This window comes from Centrocercus urophasianus, unplaced genomic scaffold (assembly GCF_019232065.1).
Source record: "Centrocercus urophasianus isolate 14NV4802_14NV808 unplaced genomic scaffold, USGS_Curo_1.0 seq_11, whole genome shotgun sequence".
Classification (NCBI taxonomy): Eukaryota; Metazoa; Chordata; class Aves; order Galliformes; family Phasianidae; genus Centrocercus; species Centrocercus urophasianus.
Window position 1 is genome coordinate 21072488 of NW_024884253.1, and position 14933 is coordinate 21087420.

General features: G+C 41.8%; 1 protein-coding gene across 1 annotated transcript in view; it reads right to left on the reverse strand.

The window, feature by feature from the left end:
• Positions 1-14933, reverse strand: part of SDC2 (syndecan 2) — a 57283-nt gene that overhangs the window by 3460 nt on the left and 38890 nt on the right. The window contains exons 2-4 of the mRNA XM_042809109.1: positions 8337-8448; positions 956-1089; positions 41-176 (exon numbers count right to left, since the gene is read on the reverse strand). Of these exons, the coding sequence (XP_042665043.1) occupies positions 41-176; positions 956-1089; positions 8337-8448 (382 nt within the window). The remainder of the gene's footprint in view (positions 1-40; positions 177-955; positions 1090-8336; positions 8449-14933) is intronic.

Below are 14933 nucleotides of genomic sequence, written 5' to 3' on the forward strand. Positions count from 1 at the left end.
TTTTCTGGTGAGGTGGTGGACCTTGGCAAACTACCCTTACCTGCCAGAACTTCTGTCCTCTGGAAGAGGTTTTCTGAATGCTTTTCAGTGAACACATCAGTGTCATCCCCTGGCTCGTTGCTCTTTTTCTTGGAATCCACCTCGGGTCTTTCCTCTTTATCGATTTCTTCAGGTGACTGTGGCACAGAAAGAAAAACAGCCCTCACAGACAGGATCACCACAGATCTGTACTGTCACTGCCAGCCACAGGCAGCCACAGAACTGTGGCAGCCCCACAGGTGTGCTCCACAGGATTGACAGTCACAACACGTGGGATGCTTTTTGACCACAGAAAGCTGCCCTAGATACTGAAAATGGAACTAATCCTCATCATGATGGAACGAAAATCACTGTCCAGAATTGTAAGAGCTCCCAAAAACATATATTTAGCAATCAGCTGGTAAACACTGCCTGTGTAGATAGGAATTACAGCCTCTGACTGAAATATCAACTCTGAAATTAAAGCATAAGATATGCTATATTCAGAACACCGCTGAGGATAACTGAGAAAATATCACCTGTAGTGGCAGAAGAAAACATTGAAACGCTAAACGGAACCTAGGAAGTATTCAAACTACTGTCAAATCAAACAAGATTTTCCTTTCAGAAAGGAAGACTTTTGAGTAACTCTTTGAAAGATGTAAAAAAGGTATGGTTCAGATTTAAACGTATTATAAGAAATTGTTTTCTGTATTAAAAAAATACATTTTACACGTTTCTCTTCTTTCATCAGAAATCCAGACATCATTACACAGACTTTCTAACAGAAACTGAACAGCTCTGTATCCATTTAAACAGCTGCAGAATCATTTAATAAAAAATTTACAGATTTTTTTTTGCAATTCACATATAACAGCAAGGCAATAATGGGGTATAGCAGAACTACTAGGAACAGTGTTGTTCTCTACCCACGCACCTTTGTTTGTGCAGGCATCTTGGTCTGCATTTTCACTGTGGTGGTCTCAGCTCTAGATGCATCACTAGCTGTTGGTAACTTTGGAACTATTCTGGATGTTGTTGTCACTGTGCTATCCTCATCTTCCTCAGCACCTGCAGACAAAACAGATGACATTTCACTGGCTTTGTAATAGGTCTGGAAAAGTTTCACTTTTTGTTACAACACCGAGGTTAGGGCGCTTGTATGGCCCACCCTTGGCAAATGGTGAAAACAATGCTTGTTAAAACAAAAACATGAGCCCTAAATCACGAGGGGGATGTTCACCCCAACTGATCCCATTAGAGAGGAATGGTAATCCATCAGCTGGATTAAACAGTGATTGGGAAATTACAGAGATATTTTTGAAACAGAAGGAGCAAGCCTGAAAAGAAGAATGAAAAAAGCACGAATGCCTGTAACAAGGGATGGACTCTGGAGTGGAAGTGGAGCCATCAGAGCCAGTTATGACTCTGTCTGATGTGGCCCTGTGTTCCAGCAGCCACCTCCAGCTCTCCCATGGCCACCGTGGGGAGCAGCACCTTGGAGACACAGCAAGGGTCTATGAGTAGGGATCCTGCATGCCCAGACGAGGGGGGTTGCACACTTCTGGGTCTGCAAGGGAGATGTGAGCGTGCACCCAAGTCTGTATGTGCACGTGGGACACACTGGGATCAGCTGCAGAAGGGGTTGGAAATCTGCAGCTGCATAGTACTGCTTTGCAAGTGGCTGATGCTGTGCTTATCAGTCGTATGGCTGATACTAATCTGCAGTCTATAGTTCAATGATTGCCAGTTAATTACATGCTATAAATCAGGCAGTACACCTCTTCAGTGCTGATCTGACTTATGCTACATGAACTGCACAGTTTTTCCTTGTGACAAACTGTTTCAATAACAACGACAAAAATCACTTCTCCAGAGCAAACCCATTAGACCCTTGAGTATAAAAAACCAAGCAGCTTCCATCTACAGCAATACTGCTACTTCATATTTCAGTCACTAGGAATTCACGTATCTTTAAACCTCACATAATTCAAAAGCCCTTTTCTTTTTAAATGCAGGCTAAGAGGACAAAAAAAAAATCCCTGAAGAAGACTTTACGTTTCATTTCCTCCACATTCAAAGCTCTGCTGGAGTACGAAGGCTCCTTTATAATACGATAATGGATATGTCTAATAAATATCCTTTAGTGATACTGGAAGGGAGAAGACTCAGACAATAGACTAAATTATTGCGAGGTCTGAGAGATGAAAATAGTAGATCAATCCACTTCTCAAGAATCTCAATATGTGTTCTGCTCATTACAGACACCAGTTGCCCAAATAACTACTGGGTAATATGTCTAGCAAACGTTCTTAGAAGTAATTCCTAACAAATAGAAATACATCTTACAACAGAACAGTATGACTCAGTCATTCCAAACTGGCTTTTATCTTATTTTTCTAGAGAGAGAAAACAAGCTGAAAGATGAAGCACAAAAACAAGCTTTGAACTCATGATCAAGAATTACATACACCTGGCTTTGAAAGAAAGGGTATTAACAAAGCAATAACTATGACAACTCCTGTATGACAGAAAGGAAAAATTGAAATAATTAAAAAAGCAGCATATGAAAACTGCCAGCATAGCATAATACTGGAGAACCATCCAGAGATACCAAAATCACAATGCAACTGCTCAAGAAAGTCCTCACAACAAGAACCAAGCGCTTTCCAAAAATACGACTTGAAGATTGAAAAAAAAAAAAGAAAAAAAAGAAAACCAAAAAAAACCCCATCCTGCTGCAAAACACAGGTGAGGAAAGATATCCAACAGGAACATTTTTCTGCCTTTGCTTTACCTTTCAAAGTTTTTGCAAATTACACAAGACATTCACAGTCACGGAAATTAAAACCTGATGATCAGATTAGAGATCTGATAAAGCAGACTTTGAGAGCATAAGAACTTCATTTTTTTTTCCTCTTTCTGTGAAATGACAAATCTAATTTAATCCAAACTGTTCCTCCAAATCCTTAAACGCCACCTTTGCTTCAGGCAATAGTAGTGCCCGCCTGATAAAACAGTAAAACTTACAGGTCTGAGCCTCTCTGGTTATGGAGGATGCAGCACTTGGGTATTTCAACAACTGGTTGACTAATCTAGCCTCTGGACCGGCCTCTAGACTTGCACTACAGACCTCCTCTGTCTGCTCTCAGAGTAGTCCCTGACAGTCCCCAAACTACTGAAGCTCCTGTCCTCTAAGTCTGACTCAGGTACTGTTTCAGACACATCCTGCAGCTCATGCCTTGCAATTAGTTTTATCCAGACAGGCCTGTGCTTGGCGTGTAGCAGGCCTACACAAGAGTAGGTACTTCCCTTCCTAAACAGACAGTAACATTATTAGAATTTCCTGTAAACAGGCTTGAGAGATCAAAAAAGCATTCTCCAGAACACAGGAGCAGACTTTTATACAGCATCATGTTCTCTAAAAGTTAAAAACAAAAACAAAACAAAAAACAACCACCAAAAAAACACAACAAACACCCTCCCTCCACACATCCAACTAGGAAACAAAAACCTTACAGTGTTAGGAATGTAGCTTCCAAATAGATTGTTAAGAAAAAGACTAGGAAATGTAAGAGTTCACATTTTCCTCTCAAAAATCACTATCTCTTTAGAAGGCTTCTGGAACTGGTCAGCTTAGAGATAGTACTGGGCATTCATTGCTTTAAGACTCTACAAGTGGATACAGCCTTCTTAGTGAGAGCACCACAAGAACTCCGCAGTAATTAAATCCATATCCATATCGAGGGCAAAGAATTGAGATCTCTCTGCCATCACAGTGTCTTTTATCCATTGCAATTTCTTCAGGACTCCCAACTGTTATCTTCACAGTGATCACAGTAGCTCTAGATCGTGCTGTAGTATTGGAAATAACTAACAGTCCATAGCGATGTGCCTATTAGCTGCACCATGAATAATAGCAGCACAGATAGATGCTCCTTCACACTCCTGTTGCTTGAGGAAACGTGCCAGCAAATTAAGCCTGTGTCAGCTTAAGTTACTGTATAAGCCCATGGCAGTTAGCACTCTGAATTTGCCAAGTAGCCAGTGATTAACTCTTCCTACCAAACACAGCCATTTCACACTATCTTTTGGCGTCATGTTTGTTTGCTGTTGCACAACTTCCTCTAGAAGTACTGCCACCAGAAGCAAGCCTGGCAAAAGGCAGGTACACACAGACCCAGCATCTATCTCACATCTCCCATCTCTATCATCAGTGTGGCACACACCTGACTGAAACACTTTCAGCTGCTTTATCTCACTCCTATTCACACAAAAAACTTCTAGCCCAACTCTTCAACACAGTGTTATACAATCAGGGATGACACCATGACCATGTTAATGCTCTATCAGGGAACTGCAGCTGAAGTAAATGGAGACTGTGCGCGAATGTCCTGTCTCTGTTAATTCTCACAGGAGGAAGGAAAAATATCATAACGCCAAACTTGAAGAAAGAATAGAAGGAAGAGTCTTAACTATACTGGAATAAAGATTGTGCCTAACACAATAAAAGCATACTCGTAAACAAGACATATCAAAGTAGCTTTTTGTGCTAAAGGTCTTGGAGGAGCAGGCAGTCAGTGTTGTGAAGCATGCTCAAGGCTGGTGTAGCAAGGGATGGAAGAAGCCCTGGCTCCAACCCAACCCAAAAAGTACATGAAGTGGGAACTCAGGAAGTGGGGAAATGAGTACTTGCTGCATTCTTTGCACCCAGTGAGAAAAAAACACACTGGAGACAGGATGCCACTCTCCTGGGGTGCACTGTCACACAGGCCAGGAGCACTGAGAATTACTAGGCAGGGAGAGGAGAAGAAGGGGAAGCAGAAATCTGCACCAGATTCTGACATGGATTGCATAGACTTGTGTATCAAGAGTAACTTCAAGAAGACACAGGATTCAAATAGATACTTTTCCAAAGAACTTGTAGATAAATCTAGTAGAGACGATGCCTTTCCTGAACATAACAATACTCTTGCAGCAAGACCAGGGTTGGGTTAAGATCCTTCATGCCAGAGCTGAAAACAGAAGTAGTTACTAACATTTCAAGCTGTGCCTAAGCAGGAAATCTGAAATTAATAAAGAGCATCCAAAGGAGGGCAAGAAAGATGCATGAAGCAGCAGCTGAGGTCCCAGGGTTTGTGCAGAGCAGAGGAGCTGAGGGGAGGCCCGATGGCGGCTGCAGCTCCTCGCAGGGAGCGGAGGGGCAGCGCTGAGCTCTGCTCCGTGTGACAGCGACAGGGCCCGAGGGAACGGCATGGAGCTGCGTCAGGGGAGGGGCGGGTGGCGGTCAGGGACAGGGGCTGCAGCGGAGGGCGGCGGGCACGGAACGGGCTGCACGGGGCAGTGGGCACGGCCCCATGCCGGAGTTCAGGGAGCGTTTGGGCAGCGCTCAGACACGGGGTTGGAATTTGGGGTGATCCTCTGTGGAGCTGGGAGCTGGACTCAGTGATCCTTGTGGGTCTTTTCCAACTTGGGATGTTCTACGATTAACCAAACGGTAATTTTAATGAAATGTCATCTAATGGAAGGACCTAGCATGAACAATGTGGTTATAAACCACCGAAAAGCCTGAGCTATAACCCAGCTATAATCCATGAAACATGAAAATCTGGCTCAGGGTCTCTTCTAGGGCGAAGAGCTCAGACACGGGGTTGGAATTTGGGGTGGTCTTGCATAGAGAAGGGAACTGCACTTGATTATCACTGTGGGTCCCTTCCAACGTGGGATATTTTGTGGGATAAAAACTGCTTTATCTGAAGCTGTACAATAAAAAGAATTCTAGAAGAGTCCCCTCAGATAAAGGGACTAAAAGAAGGAAACAATACACTCAATAATTCACCACAGATTTCCTGCTGTTAATACGTGACCATAAGGATGCAGGCATGGCTCCATCAAAAACTGTTGACCAAAATATTCCGACAGAACAGTTGGGTAAGTTAATATGAAAGTCCATAAAGAATAAAGAGGCTACGAAACAAAGGCAAAATGAAAAAAAAAAAAAGAAAAAAAAAGCAGAAAACCATCACCCTTTTCAGTCTCTTTAGAAAAAGCCCTCAGCCAATTTTCAGTTGAAATGTGTCATGCTTACACTGACATTTGTCCACGTTAATGCTGCTTGCAAACCTGCAAGGGCAGTAACAGTGGTGCTGACAATTTCTGTTTATCTCCATAGGCCTGGTGGCAGCTAATAATTTTCATACCAAAGAAAGGAGTCAGCATGTTGTCATCTTGGATCTGTTTGCTTAGAGTAGAATTACATAGAATGAAAACCACTTGAGTAGGAAGTCTCTTGCAGCTAGGAACATTACATCACTGAGTATCAAGTAGAGAGAGACACATTTAACATAGTATGAGGAAAATGCATCACTGCTACGACCAGAGGACTCTTTGTACCTTGTGTAGGCTGTGAGGATGAGAAAGAGAAAAGGGGGGGGTGCTGATTTGCTTCGCTTTTGAGATTATTATTTTTTTCATAAGTAAATAAAACTAGGTTGTGCATTGCTCAGAAAAGTATTTGAACCTAAGACTTCTTTCTTTGTTCAAAATTATTAGCTTTTAGTACTGTCACGTGAAATTTCTGGAGGGGCATCTGAGACAGTCTCAGTCTACAGTGAGACTCTTTTTTTTTTTTTTAATTTACTTTCTCTTAGGTAAGAGGGAGCGACTGCCAAAGGCTGCATGAAGTACTCAGATTTCTTGGTATGAGTTATACACTCCATCTTCTATCCATGACTCAAGGCTGAACACAGGAAAAGGCAGAAGAGAAAGTAAAGTATTGCTGTGGGTGAGGTCTAGTGGTACACTGTGTTTCTGTCCTTTGGGCTCCACTTCTTCCATTGAGATGGGTTAAGGAAGTCTGAAGTGTGCTCCTGTATAATTCTTTCATCTTCAAAAGAAGGACTGCATTTTGAATCATCCATGTTAGAAACAGCTCAAATGCCACAGAGGGATGAAAACAAAAGAAGAGACCATTCTCCATACCACAGTTCACGGTCAACCTAACTCCTTTTCTGAGGCTTACAAAATAACCAGCACCCGAAGACATGACAGAATGAGATGTTGAATGAAAGTGCAACTTTCTCAGAGATCAGAATTTCATTAGATGGTCCCTAGAACTGTGAGAAACCATTGAATAAATTCTTTTTTTCTTTTTTTTTTTCCCTCAAATTAAACCTGAAATTTTTCATCAGAGAAGTCTGCACAGGTCTGTTTTAATACCTGTGATTACAGTGAAACACCAAATCCATCCCATAAAAGGCTTAAAAAATAACACACAGATTATCACTCAGTTGCAAGTGGCCAATAGGCCTGAATTTGTCTGACACCAAAAATAAAATCTCTGATGACTTCATTTTAATTTATCTTCGAACCTCCAAAGAACAGGAAAAGCAAAAATCTACCTGAAAAAGCTGCGGGTTACAACAGTAACAAAGACAAGGTGCTACAAAAGAAGAGCTCAACCTTTCAAAATTCACAGAGGTACCTATAAACATCACAAGACAGATTACAAGATGTGCAGCAACAAACAAGCAAGTAACACTCGGTAAATAATGGAGACTTCCACAACAGCTCAGCAAATACTGACAGCAATACGGAAATGCCTCTTTCAGAGCTGGCACACAATCCTGCATTTTACTGCCTGGAGTCTCCCAGTTAGTCTGAAAGACATTCTACAATGAGGGTTTTCTAAAAGAAATGATTAATGAGGTTTCACTGTCAGTTCTTTGAAAAATGATGAGCTAGCTACATGCATCTAATGAGTGTTTAAGTCTGAGAATTCAGTATGTTATGTTTATGAATTTATTTAGCTTTATGTGGATGTAATTACCTCAGAGAAAAATGTCATGTATTTGGCAGTTTCCACACTTCTAAATTTAAAAGAAAAACAACAAAAAAAAAATACACGGACACTATGTTTACGTGAACCTGAAAGCATGAGAGAAAATGAGATTGCTCCTGCTATGATTTCACACAGACTGCTAAATTAGCATTATGCCAAGGGAGAAGTAAGTTTTCTCTAATCCTAACTTCTAAACTCCAGAGAGATCTAAAAAAAAAAAAAAAAAAAAAGTGAGGGAGAGCAAAGAAAAAATAAAACAGAGTAGGGAGAAGTGAAATGATGCAACTAAGGAGTAAGAGCAGAAGGTTAATATTTAAAACCCAGGCCTCAGGGTTGCTCAGTGCTCTGTAAATAGAGTGCTGATCATACTCACTGAAAGCATCATCTCTGGCTCGCACAGGAAAACTGCACAGCTTTCCACAAATGGCTGTATTGCTTCTTACACATTGTAAAATCAAATTGTGACATGCTGTCTCACCTGAACCCGACCCAGAAGAATAATCATCATCATCGATGGGATAGACGCCCGATGCCTCTTCCACAGAGCTGTTGTCCAGGTATAAATCTTTATCAGAGGTCAAATCTGCTCTCTGGAAAACAGATAAGAGTGAATGGTTAGAAAGATAACAGTTCATCAACACAGCCAGCTCTTAATCTTCTCTCTTATTTCCAAAGTTGATGTTGGTGTACTAAACAGTTTATGCAACACGTTTGTTGAAGACGTTAAAAAAAAACTGTAAAAATTATAGCATAAAAAATATCCAAGGCTGCCCAATGAAAACCAAGGAACCACTCAATCTGTGAGAAGCAAGTCTCCTTCAGCTCACACTTCATCTCATTAAATGCATGAATGAATAAACAGGATTTGCAATATACTCTCAAGAGCTTCTGTAAAAAGAAAGAAGCAAATCCCAGGATTGAAACCTTCTGTCAAGACCTCAAATATACAAATGCTAGGGCTGCCATCTGAAGTCAGTCATTTAATCTCAAATGGAAAGCAGTAAGAGCACATATCAGAAAACACCTCTGATACACATTGAGCCAAACTTCACTAAACTCTCTACAAGGTACTGTGAATAACTGGGATGACAACTATTGGAAGGACAGTGCTGGTAACTAAAAATTATTACATATTTCCATCTGGATCCAAAAGCAAGTCTACTAAATTCAGGTCAGGCAAAGTACCCCATTTACAAATGAATACATCTCTCCTAGAATTCAGCTGTAGCTTCAGCAAGCTATAAAATTGCATTCTTCTGACTTCTATCACATGTCTACAGATTATTTCCCTGCAAAAGAGAAATTCGGATAACGTGAGCTGATAATAGAACAAGGTATCAGTAATTGCTGTAGATTGACAATTCAAGTTTTGAAAGATTAGAAATTGTCTTCTTCCACAGCAGCGTGTGTTTTCTCAGTAGAGCATAAAATAGCCTACAGGTGCCATCTATTTTTTGTTACTAACAAGATACCTGACAATGTGATTGCTATTAATTTTACCATAATTTCTGTGAACACCGGGTTTGCCACAACTTGTTGATAAAAGGAGAAATATTATAGTTGCAAACAGAGGTTTTTCAGGCAGCACTGCTGTGCTGTGCTGGCACAGGTTGCCCAGAGGCTGTGGGGTCTCCTCCTTGGGGATGTTCAGAAGCCACCTGGCCGTAGATCTGGGCCCCCTGCTCTGGGTGTCCCTGCTGGAGCAGGGGTGGGCCAGAGGGGCACAGAGGGCCCTGCCAGCTTCAGCCATCCTGGGGTTTGGGAATTCTTTGAGGTTTAAGTCAAAGTGCAATACAGTGCCAAAATCCATCTGTTCTGTATCTCACAAAACTTTTGTTCCATTCTGGGTCCTAAGGTTTTCCATTTGTGATTACATTTTACTGCATGGCACTGATGGTCCGCTTTACAGAAAATTTGCTGTAGCTATACCAAACTGTGAAAGGGGTAACTCCTGTATGAAAAGACCCATATCTGAGTTTCCAAGGTAGCTTTTTCCAGGTCTAAAAAATAGAGCATTTCAGAATAAAATACCTTTGCGCTAGAGGTACCCAAGACTTCTCTAATAATTCTGAACCAAAACAGCCCTATACGGCTTTCCTTCTAAAAAGGAGAACAGAAAATCATGTTACTTGGTCAAAATCTTCTCTCCCTACTGCAGCTTTTACCTGTGCAGTAGGGGAGATGTGCTTGCTGTGGGAAACAGTTTTTAAGCCAGGTTTACAGAAGGCCGCCTCTCCACCTCTGCTTCCAGTTCACACGGTCTGCCCGAAACCGGCTGCGGTCCAAAGCAGAAATTCAAGATGATGTCTGGTCACCATCAGTGGACTTAATTCCTTTAAAAGATGTCTCCAAAGGAAGCCTTATGGTGCCCTGGTGGGTGTGAAGGTGGTATTGTAATTAAGACTCAGCTGAGTCTGTTTGCGTATGGGAAAACAACTCCCCACGGCAGGACAAATATCCTGCCATTGATCACGCTGTGACAATGGGACAAGTCACTTTGCCCCACTTTACTTTCAGCCACGGTAAAAACTGCTCAAACCTCAATATCAGGCAGGAAAAAAACCAACAAAACGTATTTAAAAAGGAAAAGCAGGTGCTTATGAGTACACTAAAGCCACATAATATTATCCATTATACCTTTTGAATAAGCATTACCAACTCCAAGCTGGGAAAAAAATATATATAATGTACCTGTAGAAATCTCGTAACAACGGAAATTACCAATAGAATTTGAGGACAGCTGAGAAACAGCTTGAGTTTGCAAATGCTAATGAATGAAAATAAGCCTGCATGACAACAGAAGCGTCCCAAATCCATGCCCGGAATTTTTACTGTTGAATAAAAACACAAGCTTACCAATCACTTTATTTTCCCAGGCCATCTCCCAGTTCTTTCTGTATCAGAAGCAAATTTCTCATATTTCACCAACCAACCAACCTTCCCTCCCCCACACAAATGTACCTCCTGCAAACCAAACAACCCTGTTTTGTTCCTCTATCCTGCCTCAGAAGAGACAGCACAGCCTGCAAACGTCCCTGACAAGTTCTCCCAAAGTGTCTGTTTCTGCAGGACAACTGAGCAGCTAACCCAACCCAGCCCCAGCTTTGAGTGCCTACCCAGACAGGCTCCCCACCATTCACTCCCTTTTTTTCAACGAGTTACGGCTCCTTGTCTGCCAAAAGCTGTTATTTCTCCTACACTAAGATGTCCTCAATTTTAAGGCAGCTGAAAACAGAGGATCAGAAATGGAAGAAAAGCCTGAGTAGCTTTCAGCAGCAATTCTAGCATTCATTGTACTCTATTCTGGGGATGCAAAGGATACACAATATGAAACGTTATTTAATATCTAGTATTGTGGATGGCATGACTCTATCAGAAAGAGAAAACTATTCCCCACAGACTCTTACAGATTTAGTATGCTATTTACCATATGGAGAAATGTAAGTACAGTGAACCTCAAGCACATTTAGATCAGACATCAAACTCCATCTGAAGAAAGGGCCGTGCAGCTTTTCTAGTCAGAAAGCCCATTGCTGAAGCCCATTTCCATTACAAATCGTTTTCCCATAGGAGCCTCAGAACACAAGCCTCTTCTCAAAGCAGAGAAGCAAAGAAGTGCTCCTTGGCTTAAAAATCCCCAGGCAGGAACATGGGCAAATGCACTGCACACCCATACAGCCTCTTTGCAAGCTGGCTAGTAGAGCTAGAATGGGAGCATCCCCACTATGCCCATAGCTTGCATCTCATCTCTTTCCCCAGTTGCTCAGAAGCACACAAGTCCATTTGGAATAGAAATTACCTTAAGGAAAAAAGTAGAGAGAAGAAAAGTCCAACAGTTAACATTTTTGCACAGCCATTAAAAATATTTCCGGAAAGATTAAACTTAGAAAAATGAGAGCCAATTAATGGAAATAAGAATACTTCACAGTGCTTAGTGAGCATCAAGGACTGAAGCTACACTTCGTAATTTTATGCTAAATAAAAAACAAATTTAATATTTTCTTGACAAATGTTTTCTTGCTGGTCAGCTGGGAATCAATGGGGGTTCATGGACTACTTCCAGGATGTCCACAAGTGGTAAGTTGGAAAAACAAGTCTGCTGTCAGTATGCTTGGACAGAGAAAGGTCTGTACTGGCACTTCAATACATTTAGAAGGAAGATTGCAAATTCTAATTCCATAAATCTTTTCTAAGCTACTCTGAAGGCCAAATATTTAAGAGACTATTTCCCATGGCTAACAAATGAATTGATGGCTCCCATGTCACTTTTATGTAACAACATTATTTTCAGTTCTATTAAAACGGCAGGAACACCAGGCAAGGATGTCTCCGTTACCAGTCCTTTAATCTGGCCCTGAAGCACAAAAACTGCTCATTACCTCTTGACAGAGATCGCATTCTCGTCCATCATTGTTATCCCACTTACATTTTTATTCCAAGAATAAAATGCTGCAAAATCCTGTGACCTGAATACTTCACACAGTACACGCCAATGATCATTGCTTCCTGTCTGGTTATTGACTGTACTGGCATAAATCTAAATCTCATGGATGTAGTGTAGATTAGTGCTCATTAAGTACTAGATAAAAGACACTCCCATACCACTCTATGTTGAATTTGAAATCTCAAAGTTTACTGAAGCTTACATTTTTAATGGTTCCTAACTTAAAATTCGTATCATCCAGGGCACACCTAAAAAAAAAAAAACATTTTGGCAAAAAAAAAAAAAAAAAAAGAGAGAGAAGAAAAAAATCAATTTTTTCTGACTTATCCTGTCATAAAAGGCATAAATCATTAATCACAATTACAATGGCAAACAAAAGTTGAAAATTATCCTCTTTCCAACTGTAGGGCCAGAAGTGGATGGCACCCTTCTGAGAAAAAATTAAAAAAAAACCCTAAAAAATGAAAATCCCTAAGGCCCCTGTTCCAGCCATTCCCTTTTGCAGACCTGTTGTTACATTCGGTCCTTCTGTTATGTGAGCATGATTTAGGGGGTAAGACATCAAAGACACGTATGCCATGTGAATGAAGCCAACAAAACCGGTGTGATGAGCAACGGAGAAGGAAGAGGAGGAAGTCGTGTCTACCACGCATGCTGTGGCTGCTTGAAACTCCATCAGAACAGCGATGAGTAACTGACATATGGAAGGAAACATTTTATTACTTACAGATGCACTCAAATTTATTTCTTTGCCTTTTTTGGTATATCTATGGGATAATGAATTTGAGGTTTGCAGCAGGGTTATTAATGGTACATTGCCTCCGTTTTTCCCCAGATGGAAATCCTTTAGATGTAACCTGTTTAGTATGCGCAGAACGAGACTCGTATTTTAAAAGTGATGTTATATCACAAACCTTCAAGCCAGAAGGCTCTAAAAAATTTGCAAGCATTGCAGCTGTTGATTAATTTGAGATCTCATATGTAAAAAGGAGAAAGGAAAACAGATTTTCCTCTTCTATTAAGAGATCATGCTGTTCAATTAGTGCAGGTACAAAAAGCATGGTGATTGTGAGTTCATCGAAGTGATGAATTGTCCATAATACTACATTTTTGGAAAGCCACACATCTGAATATATTCATCTATAGCCCAAGGGCCCTTGCACAATCTCGAGAAGGGTGGAGAAAAGGCAGTTGTGAAGGAGAAACTTTTATTTCCTTGAAAGCTTCTTGCAGAAGAGACTGTGAACTGTGCCCTGACAGCAGGCAGACCTAGCAGACAGCCACAAAGGCAGCAGGCATCTTGCTAATCCTGATTGCTATTTCTCTGTCTTTCCTCATCTCACCAGGAAGTTAATGATGAGACTGTCCTCTTAAGAGTCTGTTAACTTGGTCCAGGAATAAGAATTGCCCAGAGAAGTTGTGGGTGCCCCATCCCTGGAGGCACTCAAAGCCGGTTTGGATGAGGCCCTGGGTAGCCTGAGCTGGTGGGGGGCAGCCCTGCACACAGCAGGGTACTGGAACTGAATGGTCTTTAAGGTCCCTTCCAATCCAAACCATTCCATGATCCTTCGCTTCTATTTTAAACAAGAAACTCCAGTTCTTTCCAGAGAATCCAGCTGGCGTGCTTCTCTTGCCATTTTCATCCCATTCCCATACACAGCCTCAGGGATGAGCTGCTGCCAGCTTGACAGAATTCACTCACCTCCTGCATCTCCGCACAGCCTGCCTGCACTCCACTGCACACACCTGCTTTTGAGGGAGGACTGTTTGTTATCGGATACGAACTTCCAGGCCTGTTTTCCAATAATTGTCTTACTGCTGGTGCCTTTTTTCCCTACTCAATGATCAGTCCTGCAGCTGGGCACAGAACAAAAGGGAAGGAAAGAAGTAGTCTCTACTACTTTCAAGGTAGTCCCTATTATTTCCTTTCAAAGTCGTGGCAGCTATTTTTAGGGACTCACAGGCCAAGCTCTTCCCAGCAAAGCCCAACTTCCTGAGGTGGAAGAAGTGTTGGGTGGAGGGGGTTGGTATGCTGGTGAGCTGCTGTGGGAGTTTTTTCAAAAAAAGGATGCTAGGAGTTAGTAATGTCATTTATGTACAGCACTCTGAGATCCCTCATTTCCTTCTTTGCAGAAACTGTGCTGCCCACATACCAGCAATGTTAGCAGGGTGGGTGCCATCCACAGGAAAGCTACCCCACACCACAGTTGGGGTAACTGCAATCACAGCAAAGATATTCTTCCCATAGCAACAGGCACCAGATTGAATTTTGCTTGTTTCAGAGCCAATGTTTTGTAGGGATGCTACCATCTGCTTTGCTCATTTCCTCGGAATGCTTCTGACACGAGGGCCATCTCCTAGCATTACCTCAGATCTGCATGAAACCCTGTATGCTCTCCCCATAGTGCCACCTCCCAGTGCCAGTCCTCCCGCTGTCCCCAGATGCAATGTGAAAACCAGCCTGGCAGCGGGAGCCACCCGCACTGCGTTTCTTAGGCCCTCCCCCACCGCTGATTTTTGGCCTATTAAACAACCAGGCTGGATTTCAGTGACTCATTTCGGTAGGGCTCATTTCCAAAGGTATTTTTAAAAGTAAAGAGGACGTTCGCTGCCCTTCCTCAGGTAGGGTGA